Genomic DNA, 24,855 nt, shown 5'->3' with positions numbered 1-24,855 from the left:
TTGTGGCAGACGTATCTTTGTAAATTAATTTAAAGGCTGAAGCGTGATTAGCTAGCTACATGTCGTAAAATCTCCTTATAGACATTTTCTGTGATAAAACAAGGTGAGTGAGGGTGGACAGATAAGGGAATACTGTTCTGTAAACCTCACTTGGTTTTCCTTCGTCTGTGTCGTTATAGTTCAGTGACCCATGACATTGAAAGTTTCAGACTAATAAATCATTTCTAAAACCAATGCTTTAATAGCTTTTTGTTATCCTAATTAAACTAAACTAAATAAAACCGAAAATATACTGTAATATGATAGACATCTGCTATTTGAGAAATAATTTGTTATTGGAACAACTCCAGCGTGAGCGAGTGGACGGGTCTAATCCCTGTACACACGCCATGCGTTTCTCGTTTCAATTCGTCGCCACAGTTCAGTGACTACGGCTTCGAAATAATAAAATTAATAAATCAGTTCTAAAATAAGTTTTTTATATCTCTTATTATCCTAATAATGTTACTAATCTAAATATATAACCTAAAAATATATAATATGATGTAAATCTAATATTTGAGATAAATTTATGTTACTGGATCTGGCTTAAACACCAGCCTACTGGAGGGTGTATAGACCTAGTCTGCGTTTATACAGTAGGCACTCAGTGCTGTTACATTTGTCTGCGTGCGAGTGACGTGTTTGTCCGCCGGTGAAAGAATAATCGTGGAATTTACCATTTTTTTGACTACAGCTTTATTAATATACAACAAGATGTCTCAAGGGCTTGCTAATCATGCTGTATCTGCAAAGAGGAAGAGAAGTTTTTTATCCATTGAGCAGAAATTAGACATGATAGAGAAACATGAACGTGGCTACTCTGTTACTAGGCTGGCAGCAGAATTTAATGTCGGGAAAAGTACGGTGTGTGATATCAAGAGACAGAAAGATAATATTAGGAAGTTTCTTGCTTCGAGTGATAGTGGTGCATTAAATAAAAGGAAAACAATAAAAGGTTCTGCAAATACGAATTTGGATGAAGCTGTGTATAAATGGTTTAACCAGGAGCGCTCTGTGTGGATGCCACTTGGCGGCGACGCCATTAAGACAGCAGCCGATAAATTTGCACAAAAGATGAACATTCCAGATTTTCGAGCAAGTGAAGGATGGTTGCAAAGATTTAAGAATAGACATAATATTAAGAACAGGAAAGTTTGTGGAGAATCATTAAGTGCAGATACGGATTCAGTCGAGCCATTTAAGCGTAAATTAAATGATTACATAATAACAAATGATCTAAGGCGTTTTCAGGTATACCATGCCGATAAAACAGGATTTAATTGGAAATGCTTGCAGAACAACACTTTGGCATCTAGGCTAGATGAGAGTGTTCCTGGCCGTAAGGTAAACAAAGAAAAAGTTTCTGCCATGCTGTGTGCAAATGCAGACGGAAGTCGCAGAACAAAGTCCGCCATTGTGGGGAAGTCAAAAAACCCACGTGCTTTGAAAAATTTAATGAACAAGCTACCTGTGGTCTACTACAGCTCTAAAACAGCTTGGTTTACTGGAGATATTTTTGTAGACTGGTTCAAAAATCATTTTTGCAAAGAAGTTAGAAATTTTCAGATAAAGAAGTGTGGAGTGAGACGGAATGATGTCAAGGCATTACTCTTGGTTGACAATGCCCCAGCTCATGTAGGGCTCGACAAATTAACGTCACATGATGGACGCATCAAATGTATGGCCTTGCCTCCCAATACCACCTCTCTGATCGAGCCAATGGATATGGGTGTTATATATGCAATGAAAAGGCTCTACAAACGAGAAATGAATAAAGAAATCATGGTGGTGTTTGAGTCAGATGAAGACAAAAGACAAGGAACCGATTCGCGAGGTCAAGCAACACTGGAACGTTACCAAAAATACTCAATTAAGGAAGGCATTTACAACTGGGCTAAAGTTTGGGATGAAGTTCAAGAGTCAACATTAAGAAATTGTTGGAAAAAACTCCTGTTGCTTGATCATGCTGATGAAGTGACTGAGGAAGAAATGGATTTTGAAGGATTTTCAAATGATATTTATCAAGAACTGCGTGCCGCTGGTGAAACGAAGTTGACGCTGAACGATGTGGAGGAGTGGTTAGATATTGATGCAGTCGATCCACCCATTGGTCATTTAACAGATGATGAGATTATACAAAATGTTACTGGCACTGTTGACGACGACGGAAAGGAAGATGAGGATGAGAATGATAGCAGTTTACAATCTGCTACGTGTGCTAATGCATTGTTCTATGTTGAAAAACTCCTTGATATTGTTTCACAAACTGACAATCCAGAGCTACCAGGCTTTTATCAACACCTAAGGACGATGAAAGATATTTGTCTCAAGGACATGACACAAAGAAGGAAACAAATGAAAATGAGTCAATATTTTTCACGAACTAGCAGCAAATCAATCAGCACAGCCGTACCCAGCACCAGCACAGCCATACCCAGCACCAGCACAGCCGTACCCAGCACCAGCACAGCCGTACCCAGCACCAGCACAGCCGTACCCAGCACCAGCACAGCCGTACCCAGCACCAGCACAGCTGTACCCAGCACCAGCACAGCTGTACCCAGCACCAGCACAAAAGCAGCTGAAGCCAACACAGCAGCAGCGAGCACCAGCAAAGCTGATGCAAACATCTAAAAACATCGTGTGTGAAGTGAACAATTAGAATAAGTGTTAAATTTAAGTGTGTACATAGTGTTAAAATTAAAGTTGCAATAATTCTAATGTACAATAGTTTTCAAGAACTGTATTGTAGTACTCAACATACAGCAAAACCACTTTTAATAATACAGTGTTAACGGCTTAATGCACTGCAGTACCTATTTACTGTAGAGCATTCACAACTTCACAACACTTCAAGATGGACATAACTCCAACAATAAGGTAAATATATGAATTACAGTATTTTTAGTAGAGTAGTAAAATATAGGTACAGTAAGTAATATGATACAATGCATTTTTATTGTGTACAAGAAAAAAAAAGACACTGACGCAAACGCCTCTTGAAGGTCACCTCTTGCAACGAATCCAACGCTCCAACGAACTGGGGGTGGTCCCATATAGTACGTTGAATCGAGGTTGTACTGTATTTAAAAAAATATTTCACTAATGGCGCAGCTCTGTGACGCCGCACTGGTTGAGGTGTATAACAGTAACTTGTCTTTAATTCTTAGGACAACTTTCTTCCTCTTAACACCTCCAGAACGATTGATGCTGCTACCAGACATAGTGTTGGCCAAAAATGTTCAAAGTTACTATGAAAATAAAAAAGTTATTAGAAAAAATATTTCACTAATGGTGCAGCACTGTGTATAACACGAGGGATGGACGCACATGGGTTGACCAGTGTTGGACGGGTCCACTTGGGGTGGGGCAGCTATAACACGTTACGTAGGCCGCCAGGAGGAAAAAAAACTCACAATATTTTTGAAGGAAACTTCAGCCTGTGCACATTACTTTTAGGAAACTTATTTATTTGTTATTACATAATTACTAGTACTTATTTCATTTGTTTTTGGCCATGATTAAATGTTCTAAAATTAATGGTAATTCCTGTACCCAGGTGGTCCCTTCCGACACACCCCCTCCTCCACCATGCGTCTAGAGCCACAGACGGGATTAATATGGTGTGGCCGAATATTCATCCGGCCAAACCAGCTTTTATCCGGTTCCTGTGGCCATTTTGGCCGGATATTGTGATAACTTTATCCGATCACGATTTTGGCCGTATAAGGGCGTTTTCCGGATGTTTGAATCCCGGATAATCGCGGGGTTACAGTACATGCAGAATTTAATTAAGAAACATCTGGTTAACTGGGTCAAGTGTTAGGCTTATCTCTTCCCTTCCCCACCACCGACACCCCCCTTCGCCCCGCCTCCCCCCCATACTTCCCATACACACGCTGTCTGCTTCACTTCAACATCCATTGTGCTTCATCCCTCCCTCCCTCTCTTCTTTCCTCCCTCCATCCAACCATCCCTCCCTCCCTCCCTCCCTCCCTCCCTTCCTCCCTCCCTCCCTCCCTCCCTCCCTCCCTCCCTCCCTCCCTCCCTCCTTCCCAGCTCCCTCCCTCCCTCCCTCCCTCCCTCCCTCCTTCCCAGCTCCCTCCCTCCCTCCCTCCCTCCCTCCTTCCCAGCTCCCTCCCTCCCTCCCTCCCTCCTTCCCAGCTCCCTCCCTCCCTCCTTCCCAGCTCCCTCCCTCCCTCCCTCCTTACCAGCTCCCTCCCTCCCTCCATCCCTCCTTCCCAACTCCCTCCCTCCCATCCATCCAACCATCCTTCCCTCCCTCCTTCCTAGCTCCATCCCTCCCTCCATCCAACCATCCATCCCTCCCTCCCTCCCTCCCTCCATCCAACCATCCCTCCCTCCCTCCCTCCATCCAACCATCCCTCCCTCCCTCCTTCCCAGCTCCCTCTCTCCTTACCAGCTCCCTCCATCCAACCATCCCTCCCTCCCTCCATCCAACCATCCCTCCCTCCATCCATCCAACCATCCCTCCCTCCCTCCATCCAACCATCCCTCCCTCCCTCCCTCCATCCGTCCTTCCCAGCTCCCTCCATCCAACCATCCCTCCCTCCCTCTTCCCAGCTCCCTCCATCCAACCATCCCTCCCTCCCTCTTCCCAGCTCCCTCCCTCCATCCAACCATCCCTCCCTCCCTCTTTCCCAGCTCCCTCCCTCCATCCAACCATCCCTACCTCCCTCCTTCCCAGCTCCCTCCCTCCATCCAACCATCCCTCCCTCCATCCAACCATCCCTCCCTCCCTCCTTCCCAGCTCCCTCCAACCATCCCTCCCTCCCTCCTTCCCAGCTCCCTCCCTCCTTCCCAGCTCCCTCCCTCCATCCAACCATCCCAGCTCCCCCCTCCATCCCAGCTCCCTCCCTCCTTCCCAGCTCCCTCCCTCCATCCAACCATCCCTCCCCCTCCATCACTTTGTCCTTCCTTCCCTCCCTCCCTCCCTCCCTCCCTCCCTCCCTCCCTCCCTCCCTCCCTCCCTCCCTCCCTCCCTCCCTTCCTCTCTCCCTCCATCACTTCCTCTCTCCCTCCCTCCCTCCCTTCCTCTCTCCCTCCATCACTTCCTCTCTCCCTCCCTCCCTCTCTCCCTCCCTCCCTCTCTCCCTCCCTCCCTCCCTCCCTCCCTCCCTCCCTCCTTCCCTCCCTCCCTTCCTCTCTCCCTCCATCACTTCCTCTCTCCCTCCATCCCTTCCCCCCTCCATCCCTCCCTCCCCTCCATCCCTCCTTTCATCTCTCCCTCCCCTCCATCCCTCCTTTCATCTCTCCCTCCCCTCCATCCCTCCCTTCATCTCTCCCTCCCTCCATCCCTCCCTTCATCTCTCCCTCCCTCCTTCCCAGCTCCCTCCCTCCTTCCCAGCTCCCTCCCTCCATCCAACCATCCCTCCCTCCCTCCTTCCCAGCTCCCTCCCTCCATCCAACGATCCCTCCCTCCCTCTATCCCAGCTCCCCCCTCCATCCAACCATCCCTCCCTCCCTCCCTCCCTCCATCCAACCATCCCTCCCCCTTCATCACTTTGTCCTTCCTTCCCTCCCTCCCTCCCTCGCTCCCTCCCTCCCTCCTTCCTTACCTCCCTACCTCCCTCCATCCCTTCCTCTCTCCCTCCATCCCTTCCTCTCTCCCTCCATCCCTTCCTCCCTCCATCTCTCCCTCCCCTCCATCCCTCCTTTCATCTCTCCCTCCTTCCCTCTCTCCCTCCTTCCCTCGCCTCCATCCCTCCCTCCTTCCTTCCATCCCTCCCTCCTTCCTTCCATCCCTCCCTAATTCCTTCCATCCCTCCCTCCTTCCTTCCATTCCTCCCTCCTTCCTTCCATCCCTCCCTCCTTCCTTCCATTCCTCCCTCCTTCCTTCCATCCCTCCCTCCTTCCTTCCATTCCTCCCTCCTTCCTTCCATCCCTCCCTCCTTCCTTCCATCCCTCCCTCCTTCCTTCCATCCCTCCCTCCTTCCTTCCATTCCTCCCTCCTTCCTTCCATCCCTCCCTCCTTCCTTCCATCCCTCCCTCCTGCCTTCCATCCCTCCCTCCTGCCTTCCATCCCTCCCTCCCTCCTTCCATCCCTCCCTCCCTCCTTCCCTCCCTCCTTCCATCCCTCCTTCCCTCCCTCCCTCCCTCCTTCCATCCCTTCCTCCATCCCTCCCTCCATCCCTCCCTCCATCCCTCCCTCCATCCCTCCCTCCATCCCTCCCTCCATCCCTCCCTCCTTCCATCCCTCCCTCCCTCCTTCCATCCCTCCCTCCCTCCCTCCTTCCATCCCTCCCTCCCTCCTTCCCTCCCTCCTTCCTTCCATCCCTCCCTCCTTCCTTCCATCCCTCCCTCCTTCCATCCCTCCCTCCCTCCTTCCATCCCTCCCTCCCTCCTTCCATCCCTCCCTCCCTCCTTCCATCCCTCCCTCCCCTCCATCCCTCATTCCCTCCATCCCTCATTCCCTCCATCCCTCATTCCCTCCCTTCATCCCTCCCCTCCTCCCTCCTTCCCTTCCTCCCTCCTTCCCTTCCTCCCTCCCTCCCTCCATCTCTCCTTCCCTTCCTCCCTCCTTCCCTTCCTCCCTCCCTCCCTCCATCTCTCCTTCCCTCCTCTCCATCCCTTCTTCCCTCCTTCCCTCCTTCCCTCCTCCCTCCATCCCTCCATCCCTCCATCCCTCCCTCCTTCCTTCCTTCCATCCAAACATCTGATTGCGAGCCGGTTCATTCCCCCACCAACGACACCCCCCTCCCCCTCAAACTTCCCATACACATGCTCTCTCTGCTTCACCCCAACAACCATAGCTCCATCCCTCTCTCCCTCCATCCCTCTCTCCCTCCATCCATCTCCATCCTACCATCCACTCCCTCCCTGCCTACCACCCAGCCTCTGCCTGCCTGCCTTCCTCCCTGCCTCTGCCTGCCTGCCTCCCTCCCTGCCTCTGCCTCCCTCCCTGCCTCTGCCTGCCTGCCTCCCTCCCTGCCTCTGCCTGCCTGCCTCCCTCCCTGCCTCTGCCTGCCTGCCTCCCTCCCTGCCTCTGCCTGCCTGCCTCCCTCCCAAGCTCTGCCTGCCTCCCTCCCAAGCTCTGCCTGCCTGCCTCCCTCCCAAGGTCTGCCTGCCTACCTCCCTCCCAAGGTCTGCCTGCCTACCTCCCTCCTTGCCTCTCCTTCCCTGCCTACCACCCAGCCTCTGCCTGCCTCCCTCCTAAGCTCTGCCTGCCTGCCTCCCTCCCTGCCTCTACCTGCCTGCCTCCCTCCCAAGCTCTGCCTGCCTGCCTCCCTCCCTGCCTCTGCCTGCCTGCCTCCCTCCCAAGCTCTGCCTGCCTGCCTCCCTCCCAAGCTCTGCCTGCCTGCCTCCCTCCCTGCCTCTGCCTGCCTGCCTGCCTCCCTCACTGCCTCTGCCTGCCTGCCTCCCTCCCTGCCTGCCTGCCTTCCTCCCTGCCTGCCTGCCTGCCTCCCTCCCAAGCTCTGCCTGCCTACCTCCCTCCCAAGCTCTGCCTGCCTACCTCCCTCCCAAGCTCTGCCTGCCTCCCTCCCTGCCTCTGCCTGCCTGCCTGCCTCCCTCCCTGCCTCTGCCTGCCTGCCTCCCTCCCTGCCTGCCTGCCTCCCTCCCTGCCTCGGCCTGCCTGCCTCCCTCCCAAGCTCTGCCTGCCTACCTCCCTCCCATGCTCTGCCTGCCTGCCTACCTCCCAGCCTCTCCCTGCCTGCCTACATTTCAGCCTCTCCATCCCTGCCTGCCTGCCCATCCACCCACCAGTCAGCCATCACACACAACGAGTGCATTTGGAGCCAACATGGTGCACGGATGTTCCTTGATTGTTCTGATATGTCCAACAAAGTCACGGAATGAATACTCCAGCTTCATGACAAATCAAAACAATGTGCCGTGAATCTGTGACGTCACAGGGTAGAAGGCACTAGAGTGGTGGACCCAGTGGCTGTCTGTATAAAATATATCTTAACTGAACATTACTTGAAAAATTACCGACACTTAACACTTTCGCCCTCTCGGCGTTCAAAAAAAAAGCATACCCTAGATGCTTTCGGCGCTTCGCGCGCCTACGCGGTAAGACCGAAAAAGTGTACACTCTTTTGACTGTCCTGATAATAATTGAAGGCGCACGTATTTAAATTTGGTATCACTGTGTTCGCAATAAAATTGTCTATAAGAACATATCTATAAAATGCCGCCAAACCATAAGGATTATCAACACCAAATAAAAAACTATTCAGATCACTAGCCGAGAGCGCCAAACAGCAACAAAATGTTTCCACTCTCTTAATGGTTGCGAAGCCTACAGTTGTCCTACATTGCTAATTGTGGTATCATTGGAATCGCAATAAAATTCTCTACACGGACATATGCATATAAATATAGATTCAATGTCGTAGCCCACCCAAAACAGTGTGGGAAGTGGCCGAAGTGTTACCCGCGGCGGCATATCGGCGAAACTCGCTTTGAAAAGTGTATATTCAATTCACTGTCCTGACATTATTTGTCGATGTATGTATTTCATTTTTGTACCAATGTGCTCGCAATAGAATGTTCTATAAGAACATAAGTATTAACCCTTAAAGTGCGCATCACTTCATATGAAGTGTAAATCGTTTTACCAGTCAACTGCGCTTCACTTCATATGAAGTGTATGGGTACCGCGCACGATTTGAATGGCCCGCGGTGTAGCTGGGGGTCCCATACGCTGCCCAGGGGCTCTAGTAAACAGCGGCCATTTTGAAAAAAAATCCAGCTCACGATTCGATGGCATGGGAGGCCTCAGTTTAGCGAGAGTCACCATGGCGAGCGCACGGTCAAACGCCTCATGGGCACGCACCACTCAGTCCCTCACCCCAGAGCAAATAGCCCACGAATTATTCTCTGAAGGTGAAGAAAGTGTGTTTGACGATTCAGACAACGATGAGGATTATACACAGTTGTCGGGTGATAGTAGCAGCAGCAGTGAAAGTGAGAATGACCGCCATGCCATGGCGAGGTCTATACGCTCTCCCATGCCTCCTCGCCCATTTTCTACCCCAATTCTACCACGACCTCACAGTTCCTGTGGATATTTTCTGTTTGAGGGTGACGAGTCAGAGGGAGGTGACTCCTTTTCTGGGTTTAGTGACTCAGATCAAAGTTTTATTGAGCCTGTGGCTGGTACCAGTGGTGTAACTGGGCGAGAAATTGTCGCGTCAGCAGCATCTCGCCCGGCCAAGCGCCACCGCATGGCACCACATGAGGGACCAAGACCCTCGTGTTCACGTGCACCCACCTCACGTGCATCCACCTCACGTGCACGTAGCCGCCGTGCTTCTCGCAGATGGTATTCAGCTCCTGGTCGCCGGTATGCATCGCTTCCTCGCCGTCTTTCCTCTGCATCTCGCAGGACGCCTGGTGTACTTGAGTGGAGTGATGGTGACGATTTTATTCCTAATATTCCTCACTTTGACGATAAAGATGTAGGGATTACAAACCTTTTCCCTAATCAAGGTGAGGACATGGCTGAGATGGAATATTTTACAGCATTCTATGATGAACCACTCATGGAATACATTGTACACCAAACGAACCTGCATGCTGCTTACCTGATTGAGAGGGAAATCACAGAATTTTCACGACTGCAGCGTTGGAAAAATACCACAGTGGCGGAAATGTATGTGTTTTTGGCACTCTGTTTGTTGATGAAGCACTGTCACAAACATGCAATAAATGACTATTGGAGCAAGGACAAGACAATACCAACACCTTTATTCGGGAAATATATGTCACGAGACAGGTTTCAGATACTCCTCAGGTGTCTACATTTTGGAAGTGTTCAGGACCGAACACCTGATGATAGACTGTGGCGAGTGAGGCACTACATGAACGATGTTATTGGAAAATTCAGAGATTTTTACGTACCAGCACAGAAGCTGGTGGTTGATGAATCTCTCATACTTTTCAAGGGACGTGTTCCATTCAAACAGTACATTCCCTCAAAACGAAACCGATTTGGCCTGAAATTTTTTGTTCTTTGTGATTGTGAGACAGGATACGTGTTACACATGATTCTGTACTCGGCTAGTGATGTAGACATTCCCGGTAACGACGAACATGGATTCTCGGGGAGTGTAGTGAAGACCATCATGGCTCCGTGGATGAACAAGGGACACATTTTATACACAGATAATTACTATACAAGTCCCTTGCTAGCTCGGTTCTTGCTAGAAAATAGAACCGGATTGGTTGGTACAGTAAAGCCACAACGAAGGGAAATGCCTGTGTTTGACAACGACATTGCAGTTGGTGAGTGTCAGAGAAGGAAAAGTGATAACATTCTGTCAGTTCGGTGGAAAGACAAAAGAGAGGTGAACTTGTTGACAACAATTCATGATGGAACAATGGTGAACAGTGGGAAAGTGAGCCATAAAACAAACGCACCACTATATAAGCCAGACTGTGTTTTAGACTATAATATCAACATGCGGTTGATTGATAAATCAGACATGATGATTGGCACTGCAGAGTGTGTGCGGAAGACATGTAGGTGGACGAAAAAAGTGTTCTTCCATCTTGTGGACATGAGCATGCTGAACTGTTTCAACATGTACCTTGTGAGAACTGGACGTAAGCCCACTTTCCGTGACTTTGTATTTGATGCTGCAATACAGTTATTAGGAAAGTTTGCAAAAGATGTCCCAGGTATTCAGCGGCCCATCATAAACCCACTGTTGCAGCATGCTGGTACTCCACGCCTCGCTCACACTGAAGGCTTCATAGCACACAAACTTAAGTATTTGCCACCTGGTGTGAAGCGTGCAATAGCCCAACGTGATTGCTATGTGTGTAAAACAACGACACGTAGAGACAAGAAACGGAAGCTTGTGCAAACATGGTGTGAAACGTGTGGTATCCCATTATGTGCTGTCGACTGCTTCAATGACTACCACAGTCTAGAAATCTTCTAAGTGTGCTTCAAAGTGTGTATAGCGTGTGCGAGTGTGTAAATATGTAAACATATAAGCAGATAGCGTGTGCGTGTGTGTAAATATATACAAATATAAGCAGAACATACAATATAATAGACTGTAATGACATATTATATTGCCGTAATTGAAAACATTTGTGTGCGCCTGTGTATACTCAAATATGCAACAATTATTGATACAAAATATGTTCAAACAGTATTTGAAACACAATTAGTGAAAAAAAATTAGATAAAATGCGCTTAGACATTGTAAATAAATAGCGCGAAAATATATTTGTGGCAACTCTGGCTGTTTGAGGACCGCGCGCAACATCTCCCGGGCGTGTACTGCATGAGCGAACATGCAGATTGTGACGTCATCACCGAGCTTCTCGGCTCTATTGCAACAAAAGTAAGTACAATAGAATTTTTTTTTTTTTTCCCCGTGATCAGTGAACAGAACTTAACAGATTAGCAAAAAAAAAAATTTTTTTTTTTTCAAAATGACATGCGCCTGTGTGGATAGCAGGATATTAGACCCCGAGCATGTTAAGGGTTAAAGGTCACATAAGGATGCGTTCGACCGGCAACATATATTAAAACTACGTCGATTACACTCGTCGTGTCAATAATACAATTGTTTTACCATGATGATTCACTGCCACGCCGTTTTCTTTTATAAGCTGTTCGGCTATTAGAGAAAACGTAAATTTCATGGCAAACATTTATAAACTATTCCCAAGTTGATCGGATAATAAATGGATTTTATACAAATATTTTTGCTCGTGAGTCCCGCGAGCAGTCGCGGGAGTATGATTAGTATGGGGGACGCGTGCGGTATGATTAATAATATTGGTGCCGACGACGGTCTGCTGGAAAGCGCCAAAGTGTTAACTTCGGAAACACCAGAGCTCCGGAAATAACAACCAGGGTACAGCCCCATATAGGCTGTTAAATAGAGTGGTAATACTATACCCTTAAACCGCTAAGGGCTTTTTGTCCTGCAACACCGCCAGGTGCAACAAAAAATAAAATTCCCAAAAATTCTTTAGTCTTATAAAACTGTTCATTCGTGTTCCCTCATCACAGGAAAAAGAATAAAAAAATCATAGGTGGAATATTTTGGTTGCAATAAGGCGGGGAAGTCTAGCAAAAAAGAGGTGATGACAGCAAGCGTCAGAGGCAGTCTGCTCTGCCACAGCTGTCAGGCAGGAGTTGCCACAAAGATATTATTACCTAATTATTTCAATGTCTCTGATTTTTATTTTTGTTTGCAGTAATATTATTCAATAGTGTGTAGTGTGATTATATATATATATATATATATATATATATATGCGAACAAGCCTGAATGGTCCCCAGGACAATATGCAACTGAAAACTCACACCCCAGAAGTGACTCGAACCCATACTCCCAGATGCCACGCAACTGATGGTCAAGTGGATTAAGGCGTCTTGTACATACCAGTTGCGTGGCATCTGGGAGTATGGGTTCGAGTCACTTCTGGGGTGTGAGTTTTCAGTTATATATATATATATATATATATATATATATATATATATATATATATATATATATATATATATATATATATATTATATATATATATATATATATAAATAAATATAAATATAAAAAATACACACACAGTGGTACCTCAGTTTAAGAGTTCAATCTGTTCCTGGAGACAGCTCGTATTCCGAAAACTCGTAATCCGAAGCTAATTTTCCCTTAAGAAATAATGGGAAATGAATTAATCCGTTCCTGACTACCCCAAAAACCTCACTTCCAACTAAATTTTATACCTAATTCATCTAAATAAACCTACAAAACTATGTTCAAGTTATTACTTACCCTTGCTGATGAATGCTGTAGGCGTGTGGAAGATGGTGAGGAGGGGGGGGGAGGAGGAGAGGTGTGGTGGATATGGGTGACACTATGACACTATGGATACCACTTCTTTTTCTAAAATTTTCAAACCATCCCCTGCTTGCCTTAAAGCCTATCATATCTGCACTCGTTCCAGGGGTTTTCTTTACAAGGTCTTCGTGCAATACCCTGGCTTTCTCACAAATGATGGCCTCTGAAACACTATCACCCGCTAACTCCTTGTTGTGTATCCAAATTAATAACAACTTTTCCACTTCAAGTATTTGTGGTCTTTGTTTCATGATCGTTCTTACGCCTTTTGCCACTTTAGCCATCATAATGTCGTTTTACTTGCTAAGTATAGTGCATATCGTTGACTTGGCTTTGTTGTACTGCCTACAAAGTTCAACAACATGTGTACCCTTTTCATGCTTCCAAATGATCTCTTGTTTTTCCTCTATTGTCATCCTCACATGTGCTTTCTTGCCTTGATCCTTACCACTGGCTTTCTTGGGACCCATGGTGACATATGTAATAACAACTTTTATATTCAAATGACCAAAAATCCAACAAAACACTAAAAATCCGGGTGAAGAATTGACGTGGGATAGTCACTGGGCGCCAGGCACTGGTAAACTGAGGGGTGAGGGGCAACGATCACCGTACCATCACACGCTAGTTTGGCCTGTACGCGTATGAACAAACTCGGATTCTGAGGTAACCCTCACCTTCCGAGGCACATTTTCCGAGGAAATCCTGCTCGTATTCCAAAAATCTCGTATACAGGGACACTCGTATTCCGAGGTACCACTGTGTATATATATATATATATAATATAACTTTAGAACACTTTCCCACCAGGAGACTCGAACCCTAGCCAGCACAGAAGCCTTCCAGCAACTGGCATAACAGGTACGCCTTAACCCTCTCCACCACCTGCTCAGACCCTTAAAAGAGATGGTAATTTCGGAGTATTTAAATACAACAAAGATCACCACCTCCCAAGAGCACTAGAGCAAGTGAGGGGTCATTTAGACGTTAATTTCATCAAGTCCCAGTTAATATGGGAAGACACAGTGTCTATGCTTAAGGCACAACTCTCCTAAACACGAGAGTGAAGTATACAACTTAAGCATAGACACTGTGTCTTCCCATATTAACAGGGACTTGATGAAATTAACGTCTAAATGACCCCTCACTTGCTCTAGTGCTCTTGGGAGGTGGTGATCTTTTTTGTATTTAAATACTCCGAAATTACCATCTCTTTTAAGGGTCTGAGCAGGTGGTGGAGAGGGTTAAGGCGTACCTGTTATGCCAGTTGCTGGAAGGCTTCTGTGCTGGCTAGGGATCGAGTCTCCTGGTGGGAAAGTGTTCTAAAGTTGTATACTTCACTCTCGTGTTTAGGAGAGTTGTGCCATATATATATATATATATATATATATATATATATATATATATATATATATATATATATATATATATATATATATATATATATATATATTAGTATATTTTGGTAGCAATCTTTCTTGTAGACATATATTATTAAATATGACCGAAAAAGTAAGATTAATAATTCTAACACGAATTTTCTCGATCTTTCGTACGTTTCTTTTTACTGTTGGTGGTAATTCAAAAATCAATTCTCCAAAATTCATTTTTATTTCTAGTCTGACGCGACACTTGAGCGCGTTTCGTAAAACTTATTACATTTTCAAAGACTTTAGTTTACACATACACAACTGAATAGAACTTACACATCTTCGATTTGTTTATATCTACATTTGAGTGAGGTGGATGGGGTGAGGTGGTATTAATTGGGTATTAAATTCCTAAACACAAGACAGAACACGAAACAATGGGTATTGAATGGAAGTGATTGTAGAAAGCCTATTGGTCCATATTTCTTGATGCTTCTATATTGGAGCGGAGTCTTGAGGTGGGTAGAATATAGTTGTGCATTAATTGGCTGTTTATTGCTGGTGTCGACTTCTTGATGTGTAGTGCCTCGCAGACGTCAAGCCGCCTGCTATCGCTGTATCTATCGATGATTTCTGTGTTGTTTACTAGGATTTCTCTGGCGATGGTTTGGTTGTGGGAAGAGATTATATGTTCCTTAATGGAGCCCTGTTGCTTATGCATCGATAACCCTTAAAGTGCGCATCACGTCATATGACGTGCTGGACGTTGTTCCAGTAAACTGCGCATCACGTCATATGATGTGTTGGAGTACTACGCAAGATTTAAACAGCCCGCGGATACACGGGGTTCACCACACCTTCATCAGGGCTCTTGTAAACAGACGCCATTTAAAAAAAAAATTGTGGGCCAATCTCCCGGGTGTTATTGGCCTCAGTATTGAGTGAGCAACCAAGCCTGACGCACGCAGCATGAGCTAACAGCACTGCTATTCAGCTTGTGGCCACAGCATCGCCTAAAAATGCCAAATTATACTTGTTCATGCTATTATGTAGCGATGATATTATTACAGAAGACCCCTGACTGTGATAAAACTGACCAGGGTTCTGATAATAGCAAGATTGTGGTGATATTTAGCGCTGTGCGCCATGGAAGGAGGTGTAATGCTGTGAGAGGGAGGGTGGTGGCGATGTCTTTTGACTGTGTGTGGCCACCTTTTATTGACTGCACTCACCATACCAGCTTAGTGGTTCGCTATGGTGAACACAAATATAGATACTTATATATAACGTGTGTATAGAGGGTATAAACAGCAAGAGAAGGTTTGGAGCCGCCATATTGGTGAGGGTGGTGGCGTCGTCTGCACGACGCCACCGTGCAGACGACGGTGTTGTTTACTGGTTACCACGATGGTCTTTGGGCACCATACCAGTTTATTTGTTCAAGTATGATGAATAAAACAGGTAGATATTGATATATAATGTGTGTATATAGCGTAATAACACCACACAGTATTGTTGGAGGAGAAATATTAGTGCGTCTGGCCTTGAGGGCGGCCGCCGATCAGCTGACTGTGTGAGTAGCCACATCTCTGTGCCTTTACTCACCATACAAGCTTAGATGTACAGTTATGGTGAACAAAACATGTAGATACTTATATATAACATCTGTATATAGTGAATTATAGCAAAAACATTATTGTGGGAGGAGAATGAGGGTGAGTCAGATGACTGGAGGGAGGGCGGGAGTGGCTGGCTGGTACACGGCGGTCACTCCTCATTACTTTTTGACTCATAATAGCTACTTAGTGGTTCGTTATAGTGAACAAAACATGCAAATACTTATATATAACCTGTGCTTATAGTGTAATAACCGACAAAGTATTTGTTCACTGATTGATGAACATAATTGAATCAACAATATGCACACCATATTTTTGAGTACAGCAATGATTCACTCATTTTATTATATAAATATATCAAACTACACACTGTTGAATAATATTACAGCAAAAAAAGTATGAAAAATCAATCAGAGACATTGAAATAATTCGGTAATTATCTCTTTGTGGCAACTCTGGCCTGACAGCTTGCGAGCAACAGACCGCCTGGGACGCACGCTGAGTCAGCGCCTATAATTTGCCAGACTTCCCCGCCCTATAGCGGGCAATATATGCCACTTACAATTTTTTTATTATTTTTCCCGTGATCAGTGAACACAAATTAACAGGTTAGAAAGAAAAAATAATTTTTTTTTTTTTCAAAATGACATGCGCCTGTGGGGATGGCAGGATATTAAACCCCGAGCATGTTAAGGGTTAAACGCCTAGAAAGAGATGTTGTTGTCTTGCCTATATACTGGGTTTTTTGGAGCTTACAGTGCCCAAGAGGGCATTTGAAGGCATAGACGACGTTGGTCTCTTTTAAAGCGTTCTGCTTTGTGTCTGGAGAGTTTCTCATGAGTAGGCTGGCCGTTTTTCTGGTTTTATAGTAAATCGTCAGTTGTTTCCTCTGATTTTTGTCTGTAGGGATAACGTTTCTATTAACAATATCTTTCAGGACCCTTTCCTCCGTTTTATGAGCTGTGGAAAAGAAGTTCCTGTAAAATAGTCTAATAGGGGGTATAGGTGTTGTGTTAGTTGTCTCTTCAGAGGTTGCATGGCGTTTCACTTTCCTTCTTATGATGTCTTCGACAAATATGGACCAATAGGCTTTCTACAATCACTTCCATTCAATACCCATTGTTTCGTGTTCTGTCTTGTGTTGATGAATTTAATACCCTATTAAAACCACCTCACCCCATCCACCTCACTCAAATGTAGATATAAACAAATCGGAGATGTGTAAGTTCTATTCAGTTGTGTATGTGTAAACTAAAGTCTTTGAAAATGTAATAAGTTTTACGAAACGTGCTCAAGTGTCACGTCAGACTAAAAATAAAAATGAATTTTGGAGAATTAATTTTTGAATTACCACCAACAGTGAAAAGAAATGTATGAAAGATTGAGAAAATTCGCGTTAGAATTATTAATCTTACTTTTTCGGTCATATTTAATAATATATGTCTACAGGAAAGACTGCTACCAAAATATACTAATATATATATATATATAATATATATATATAATATATATATATATATAAATATATAAACACCTAAATTATTGGGATCGTCTCAAAGCTCTCCAAATGTACTCTCTAGAAAGGAGACGAGAGAGATACCAAATAATATACACATGGAAAATACTGGAGGGTCAGGTCCCAAATCTACACAGTAAAATAACAACGTACTGGAGTGAACGATATGGAAGAAAATGCTAGATTGAACCAGTAAAGAGCAGAGGTGCCATAGGCACAATCAGAGAGCACTGTATAAACATCAGAGGTCCGCGGTTGTTCAACGTCCTCCCAGCGACTATAAGAAATATTGCCGGAACAACCGTGGACATCTTCAAGAGAAAACTGGACTGTTTTCTAAGAGAAGTTCCGGATCAGCCGGGCTGTGGAGGGTATGTGGGCCTGCGGGCCGCTCCAAGCAACAGCCTGGTGGACCAAATTCTCACAAGTCAAGCCTGGCCTCGAGCCAGGCTTGGGGAGTAGAACTCCCAGAACTCCATCAAGCAGGTATCAAGCAGGTACTACGCTAGTATGGTGAGCCCAAACAAGAGTGGCTGCCACACATAGTGACGCTACCTTGATTCCCTCCCTCTCTCCCAAAAATTCCTCCCACAATACTATGCACAGTGCTAATTATCACCACAATCCTGCTATTATCACAATCCTGGTCACTAAATCCTGTAAATGAATAATTGACCTCAAATTTATTTTGTATAGGGAACATAAGAAGTCATTTAAAGATTCCTAGATGGACAAAATAATGCTTTGGTGCTGTGGCTAGCGCTGTGAACATCTTGAACAGCAATGATTCACTGATATTTAAACATTGTACACAGTTATTATCACACTCAGGCACTTATGTAATACTATCGTGGCAAAATAATGCCAGTTACATATGTATTTTGACATTATTAGGCGATGCTGTGGTCACAAGCTGAACAGCAGTGCTGTGAGCTTATGTTGCGTGCGCCAGCCTTGGTTGCTCACTCAGTACTAAGGCTCTCACACCCGGGAATGTTGCCCACGATTTATAAAAAAAAAAGGCGTCTGTTTACAAGAGCCCTGAGGAAGCTGATGTGAACCCCATGTAGCCGCGGGAGTTTTGAATCATACACTATACCTATAAGATTCCTGAGGCGTGTTGCACACCCCTGTCGAGCACCTACAGGCATGTTGTACAGTGCAGTGGTTAAGTGTTTATGCGCCATTACTTCCTGTGCTTCTCTAAGGAGGCCAGGTTCTGGCTTGTGGTCCCCAGTAGGCTACAAGAACTCTGTGACTGATGACTCTTAAGTAGTATGGCACTATATCAGTATAAATAAGTTCAGGGAGCCTCCAGAGCTCACCCAGAAACTGGCGTTTCATTACATTCAATGTTGGTTTTTTTGCAGTAATATTCAATAGTGAGAATTTGAGTAATTTATATAGTTAAACATTTTGAATATGTTAAATCTCTATGCTCATATATAGTGACATAATATGTTTTTATTTGATCAGGACACCCTGATGGCCACATCAACATCTGGATCACGACCGTGCTCAGGAACATGCCCCACCCAGTCACTGTCTGATGATGAAAGTCACAATACATTATTTGCAGAAGAGGAGGAAAGTGACATTGATGACTCTGACTTCGATAATTATACACAGGGCACAGATCGCAGTGATTCAGACAGTGATAACGATGCACATGTGGCTAGTGGTTATGGTGTATGTGGTGTTACCAGGCATAGCTTTGCAGCATCAGATTGCCCAGGCAATCACCACTGTGTGATATCACATGGAGAAAATGAGGGACAAAAGCCTTCGTCTTCAACATGTTTACCCTCATCTTCATCTGGTCATGCCCATAGTGTGTGTTGTAGACGTGCTTCATCTCCTAGTGAACAGAATTTTGTTGGTGCTAGAATTCATGGCCGTGGTGTTCGTGTAGTGTCAGCCCGAACGCCAGATGTAATTATGTGGAGTGATGGTGCAGACTTTGTTCCACAAATTCCTACATATGACAATACAGGTGTTGGAGTTACAGACCTTTTTCCATATACAGGTGAGGAAGTGAGCGAAATGGAGTATTTTATGGCATATTTCGATGAGCCACTCATGAAATATATTGTTCAGGAAACGAACAAATATGCGGTCGAACTCATTGAAAGTGTGGAAATACTACAATTTTCACGATTACAGCGTTGGAAAGATACTACTGTAGGTGAAATGTATGTGTTTCTTGCACTATGTATGATGATGAAACATTGTGTAAAAAATGTCATCACAGATTATTGGAGCAAAGACAGTTGTGTTCCAACACCTATTTTCGGAAAATATATGTCACGTGATAGGTTTGTGTTACTCCTCAGGTGTCTTAATTTTGCAAATAATGAAGACCAGACTAAAGATGATAGACTTTGGAAGGTGAGGCACATTCTGAATGAACTGATTGGAAAGTTCAGAGATTTCTACAAACCTGCTCAGAAACTGGTGATTATTGAATCGCTTGCGCTTTTCAAAGGACGTGTTGCCTTCAAAAAATGTATTCCCTCCAAACGCCACAGATTTAAATTCTTTGTACTTTGTGACTGTGAAACAGGAATGGTCTTATATATGATTCTGTATTCTGATAGCAATGTAGACATTCCCGGTAATGATCAACATGGTTTCTCGGGTAGTGTGGTGAAGACAATAATGGCACCATGGCTGAACAAGGGCCACATTTTATACACAGATAACTATTATACAAGTCCCTTGTTAACTAGATTCTTGCTTGAAAATAGAACTGGAGTGTGTGGCACAGTAAAGACAAGAAGAAGGGAAATGCCTGTGTTTGACAATAAAATTGCAGTAGGTGAATGCCAGTTAAGAAAAACTGATCAAATACTCTCAGTGCGGTGGAAATACAGGGAAGAAGTTAACATATTGACAACCATTCACACAGGTACAATGGTGCACAGTGGCAAGGTGAACAAGGTAACAAAAGAACAAATATATGAACCAGATTGTGTCATGGACTATAACATAAATACTCGTTTGGTTGATAAATGTGACATGATGATGAGCACTGTCGAGTGTATACATAAAACAGTGAAGTGGCCCAAGAAGATGTTTTTTCACCTTGTTGACATAACTATGCTGAACAGTTATAATATGTATCTGGTGAAAACAGGTCATAAACCAACATTCCGTGTGTTTAGTTTTTCTGTTGTGACACAATTATTAAAAAAGTTTGGCAAAGACGTTCCTGGCATACAAAGACCCATTCAGAATCCAGTATTGCACCATGCTCCTACACCCAGGCTCACTTACACAGAGGCCTTTCAAGTACACAGAATAAAACATTTGCCACCAACTGGAAAGCGTGCAATAGGCCAACGTGTTTGCATAGTTTGTAAAACCACACAAACGAGACCACAGAAACGTAAACTGGTGCAAACATGGTGTGAAGCATGTGCCATCCCTTTGTGTGCTGTCAACTGCTTCAACGACTACCACAGTCTCCAGCACTTCTAAATGTTCAATAATGGTGCAAAAAACCTGTACATACTGTATTAGCCCACTAATCTGGACTATATGGGAAGGACCCTCAGCCGAATTAGCACGTTTTGTGGATTAACGTACTTTTTCACCACGGAAGTCCAAAAGTGACCATTTCCAAAAATATTTGTACAGACAGCCACTTGGTTTGTAAACAAAAGTTATCCGAAGGCAGGAAGTGAGGGAGGGAACGGCAGGCAGGGAGATGGAAAAGGTGGCAGGGAGAGAAGCAGAGAGGCAAGCAGGAAGGGAGAGACTGGGAGGTAGGTAGGGAGAGAGGCAGGCAGGCAGGCAAGCAGGTAGGGAGGGAGAGACTGGGAGGTAGACAGGGAGGGAGAGATTGGGAGGCAGGCAGGGGAGGAAGGCAGGCAGGTGGGCAAGCAGGCAGGCAGGCAGGCAGGGAGGGAGGGAGGCAAGCAGGCAGGCAGGTAGGTTACAAATGAGGTGGTAGAGGTACTGGGATTAAAAACAGAGAAAATAAATTTAGTGATTATTCTAATATACAAACCGCCAGATGCAACAGCTGAGGAATTCACAGAACAGATAAACAAAATAGAGAATAGCCTTGATAATTTGGAGAACCCAATACCTGATATTATCTTCCTAGGTGACTTCAACTTGCCTAGTCTCAGGTTGAAAATAGCAAACAATAATATTATACCAGGAAATCTATCAGGACCTAACCAACCACAGATTAGAGAACTACTTAGATTTTGTGACAAATTTTCACTCAATCAGCAGATATCCGAGCCAACGAGAAATGAAAATATTTTAGATCTGGTCTTTACGAACAATGAAGACATTATCAGAGACATTACGATATCAGATACCATATACTCAGATCACAAGCTCATTGAAGTGCAAACGACCATCAATACTCAGAATAGACCTAAAACGTTGATAAAGCGAGAGGGGCTATTCAGTAAATTCAATTTTAATAATAAATGGATAGAATGGGAGATAATAAACAGGGAACTTACAAACATTCCATGGGGAACTGTTCTAAGTAATACAAGTCCTACAGAAGGAATAGAAAAACTGACTTTGGAAGCATATCAAGTCTGAAACATGTTCCTTTGAGGAAAGCCAAAAAGAGATCCAACGTAGAAAGAGAACGCAGACGACACTATAAACGCAGGAAAAAATAATGGAACTGCTTATGCAGACACGAATTTCCCATCAAAGAAGGAATAATTTAAATAGGGAGATTGAAGAAATCGAGCGGAAATTGAAACACTCGTATGAAACTGAAGAAAGGCAGTTAGAACAGAAAGCAATTTAGGAAATAAAGAAAAATCCAAAATACTTCTTCACATATGCGAAATCAAAAGCAAAAACCACTGCCAGTATTGGACCTATTCATACAAGTGAAGGTTCATACACGGAGGATGACAAAGAAATTAGTGAAATCCTAAAAAAGCAGTATGAGGACATGTTTAGCACTCCAATAAACGACATGAAAGTGGAAGATCCAGACAATTTCTTTATGTAGGATATTCAAACCCCTGTAAAGATAACTGATATCAACACGAGCGCACTAGACATTGAAAGATAAATTGAAAACATGCCCATGCACTCGGCTCCAGGTCCAGACTCATGGAATTCAATATTTATAAAGAAATGCAAAGTGCCGGTAGCACAGGCACTCAGTATAGTGTGGAGGAAGAGCTTGGACACGGGGGAGATACCAGATGCACTTAAAGTAGCAGACATAGCCCCTCTACACAAGGGAGGGAGCAAAGCATTGGCAAAGAATTATAGACCAGTTGCACTAACATCGCACATCATTAAAGTATTTGAGAGAGTGATTAGGAGTCAGGTCACCAATTTCATGGAGACCAGTGACCTTCACAACCCAGGCCAACATGGATTTCAAGGGGGAAGATCGTGCCTCTCACAGCTACATGAGCACTACGACAAAGTCACTGAGGCATTAGAAGAAAAATAGAATGCTAATGTGATATACACGGACTTCGCAAAGGCTTTCGATAAATGTGACCATGGCGTGATAGCACACAAAATGAAGTCAATGGGAATAACCGGTAAAGTAGGACGCTGGATACTCAGTTTTCTGTCAAACAGGACTCGGCGAGTAACGGTCAACCATATAAAATCTAGTCCAAGTGCAGTTAAAAGCTCTGTACCTCAGGGTACAGTCCTTGCACCGCTGCTTTTCCTTATTCTCATATCAGATATAGACAAAAATACAAGTCACAGCTTCATATCATCCTTTGCAGATGACACAAAAATCGGTATGAAAATTATCTCGGCTGAAGACACTGAAAAACTTCAAGGTGATATTAATAAAGTTTTCGACTGGGCATCAGAAAATAACATGATGTTTAACAGTGATAAAATACCAGGTACTCAGGTACAGTAAAAATGAGGACCTTAAACATAACACAGAATACAAAACACAATCAAATGTACCCATAGTAGGAAAACAGCATGTAAAGGATTTGGGAATAATAATGTCTGACGACCTAACGTTTAAGGAGCATAACCAAGCAAATATTGCGACAGCCAGAAAAATGATAGGATTGATTACGAGAACTTTCAAATCCAGGGATCCCATCACAATGGTTGTACTCTTCAAGTCACTTGTGTTGTCCCGTCTTGAGTACTGCTCAGTACTCACTTCCCCCTTCAGAGCAGGAGAGATTGCTGAAATAGAGGGAATACAGAGAACATATATGGCACGCATAGACGCAATAAAGCACCTAAATTATTGGGATCATCTCAAAGCCCTTCAAATGTACTCGCTAGAAAGAAGACGAGAAAGATATCAAATAATATACACCTGGAAGATACTGGAGGGCCAAGTACCAAATCTACACAGTAAAATAACAACGTACTGGAGTGAACGATATGGAAGAAAATGCAGAATAGAACCAGTGAAGAGCAGAGGTGCCATAGGCACAATCAGAGAACACTGTATAAACATCAGAGGTCCGCGGTTGTTCAACGTCCTCCCAGCAAGCATAAGAAATATTGTCGGAACAACCGTGGACATCTTCAAGAGGAAACTAGATTTATTCCTCTAGGGAGTGCTGGACCAACTGGGCTGTGGTGGGTATGTGGGCCTGCGGGCCGCTCCAAACAACAGCCTATCTTGAGGTTATCTTGAGATGATTTCGGGGCTTTAGTGTCCCCGCGGCCCGGTCCTCGACCAGGCCTCCACCCCCAGGAAGCAGCCCGTGACAGCTGACTAACACCCAGGTACCTATTTTACTGCTAGGTAACAGGGGCATAGGGTGAAAGAAACTCTGCCCATTGTTTCTCGCCGGCGCCTGGGATTGAACCTGGGACCACAGGATCACAAGTCCAGCGTGCTGTCCGCTCGGCCGACCGGCTCCCTTAGGCTTGGCCTAGTAGACCAAACTCTCACAAGTCAAGCCTGAGGCAGGCAGGCAGACAGACAGGCAGGGAGGCATGGATGGATGGATGGATGGAGGGAGGCAGGCAGGCAGGCAGACAGACAGAGAGGGAGAGCAGGAGGTAGACGGGGGAGGCAATGCGGGAGAGGCAGGTAGGGATGGAGGGAGGGAGGCAATCAAGCAGGCAGGGAGGGAGGGGGGAGGCAGGGAGGCAGGCAGGAAGTGAGGGAGGCAGGCAGGCAGGCAGGCAGGGATGGAGGGAGGGAGGCAATCAAGCAGGCAGGGAGGGAGGGGGGAGGCAGGCAGGCAGGCAGGGAGGGAGAGAGGGAGGGAGGGAGGGAGGGAGGGAGGGAGGGAGGAAGGAAGGAAGGAAGGCAGGCAGGCAGGGAGGGAGGGAGGGAAGGCAGGGAGGAAGGCAGGGAGGGAGGGAAGGAGGGAGGAAGGCAGGCAGGGAGGGAGGGAAAGGAGTGAGGAAGGAAGGCAGGCAGGGAGGGAGGGAAGGAGGGAGGCAGGCAGGCAGGCAGGCAGGCAGGGAGGGAGGGATGAAGGCAGGCAGGGAGGGGGGAGGGAGGAAGGCAGGCAGGCAGGGAGGGA

At 45.3% G+C, this 24,855-nt stretch overlaps 1 protein-coding gene across 3 annotated transcripts in view; it reads left to right on the top strand.

Annotated features, from left to right (window-relative positions):
* The window catches only part of LOC123756891 (piggyBac transposable element-derived protein 4), a 244,916-nt gene extending 220,510 nt beyond the window's left edge, over positions 1-24,406 (top strand). For all 3 annotated transcript variants that reach the window (XM_045740303.2, XM_045740304.2, XM_069320453.1), the window contains one exon: positions 18,857-24,406. In XM_045740303.2, the coding sequence (XP_045596259.2) occupies positions 18,857-20,860 (2,004 nt within the window). In that variant the 3' untranslated portion in view covers positions 20,861-24,406. The remainder of the gene's footprint in view (positions 1-18,856) is intronic.
* Positions 24,407-24,855: the final 449 nt, after the last annotated feature.

The sequence above is a fragment of the Procambarus clarkii genome, unplaced genomic scaffold, assembly GCF_040958095.1.
Source record: "Procambarus clarkii isolate CNS0578487 unplaced genomic scaffold, FALCON_Pclarkii_2.0 HiC_scaffold_136, whole genome shotgun sequence".
NCBI lineage: Eukaryota > Metazoa > Arthropoda > Malacostraca > Decapoda > Cambaridae > Procambarus > Procambarus clarkii.
This window is presented reverse-complemented; position numbering and strand designations above follow the sequence as displayed.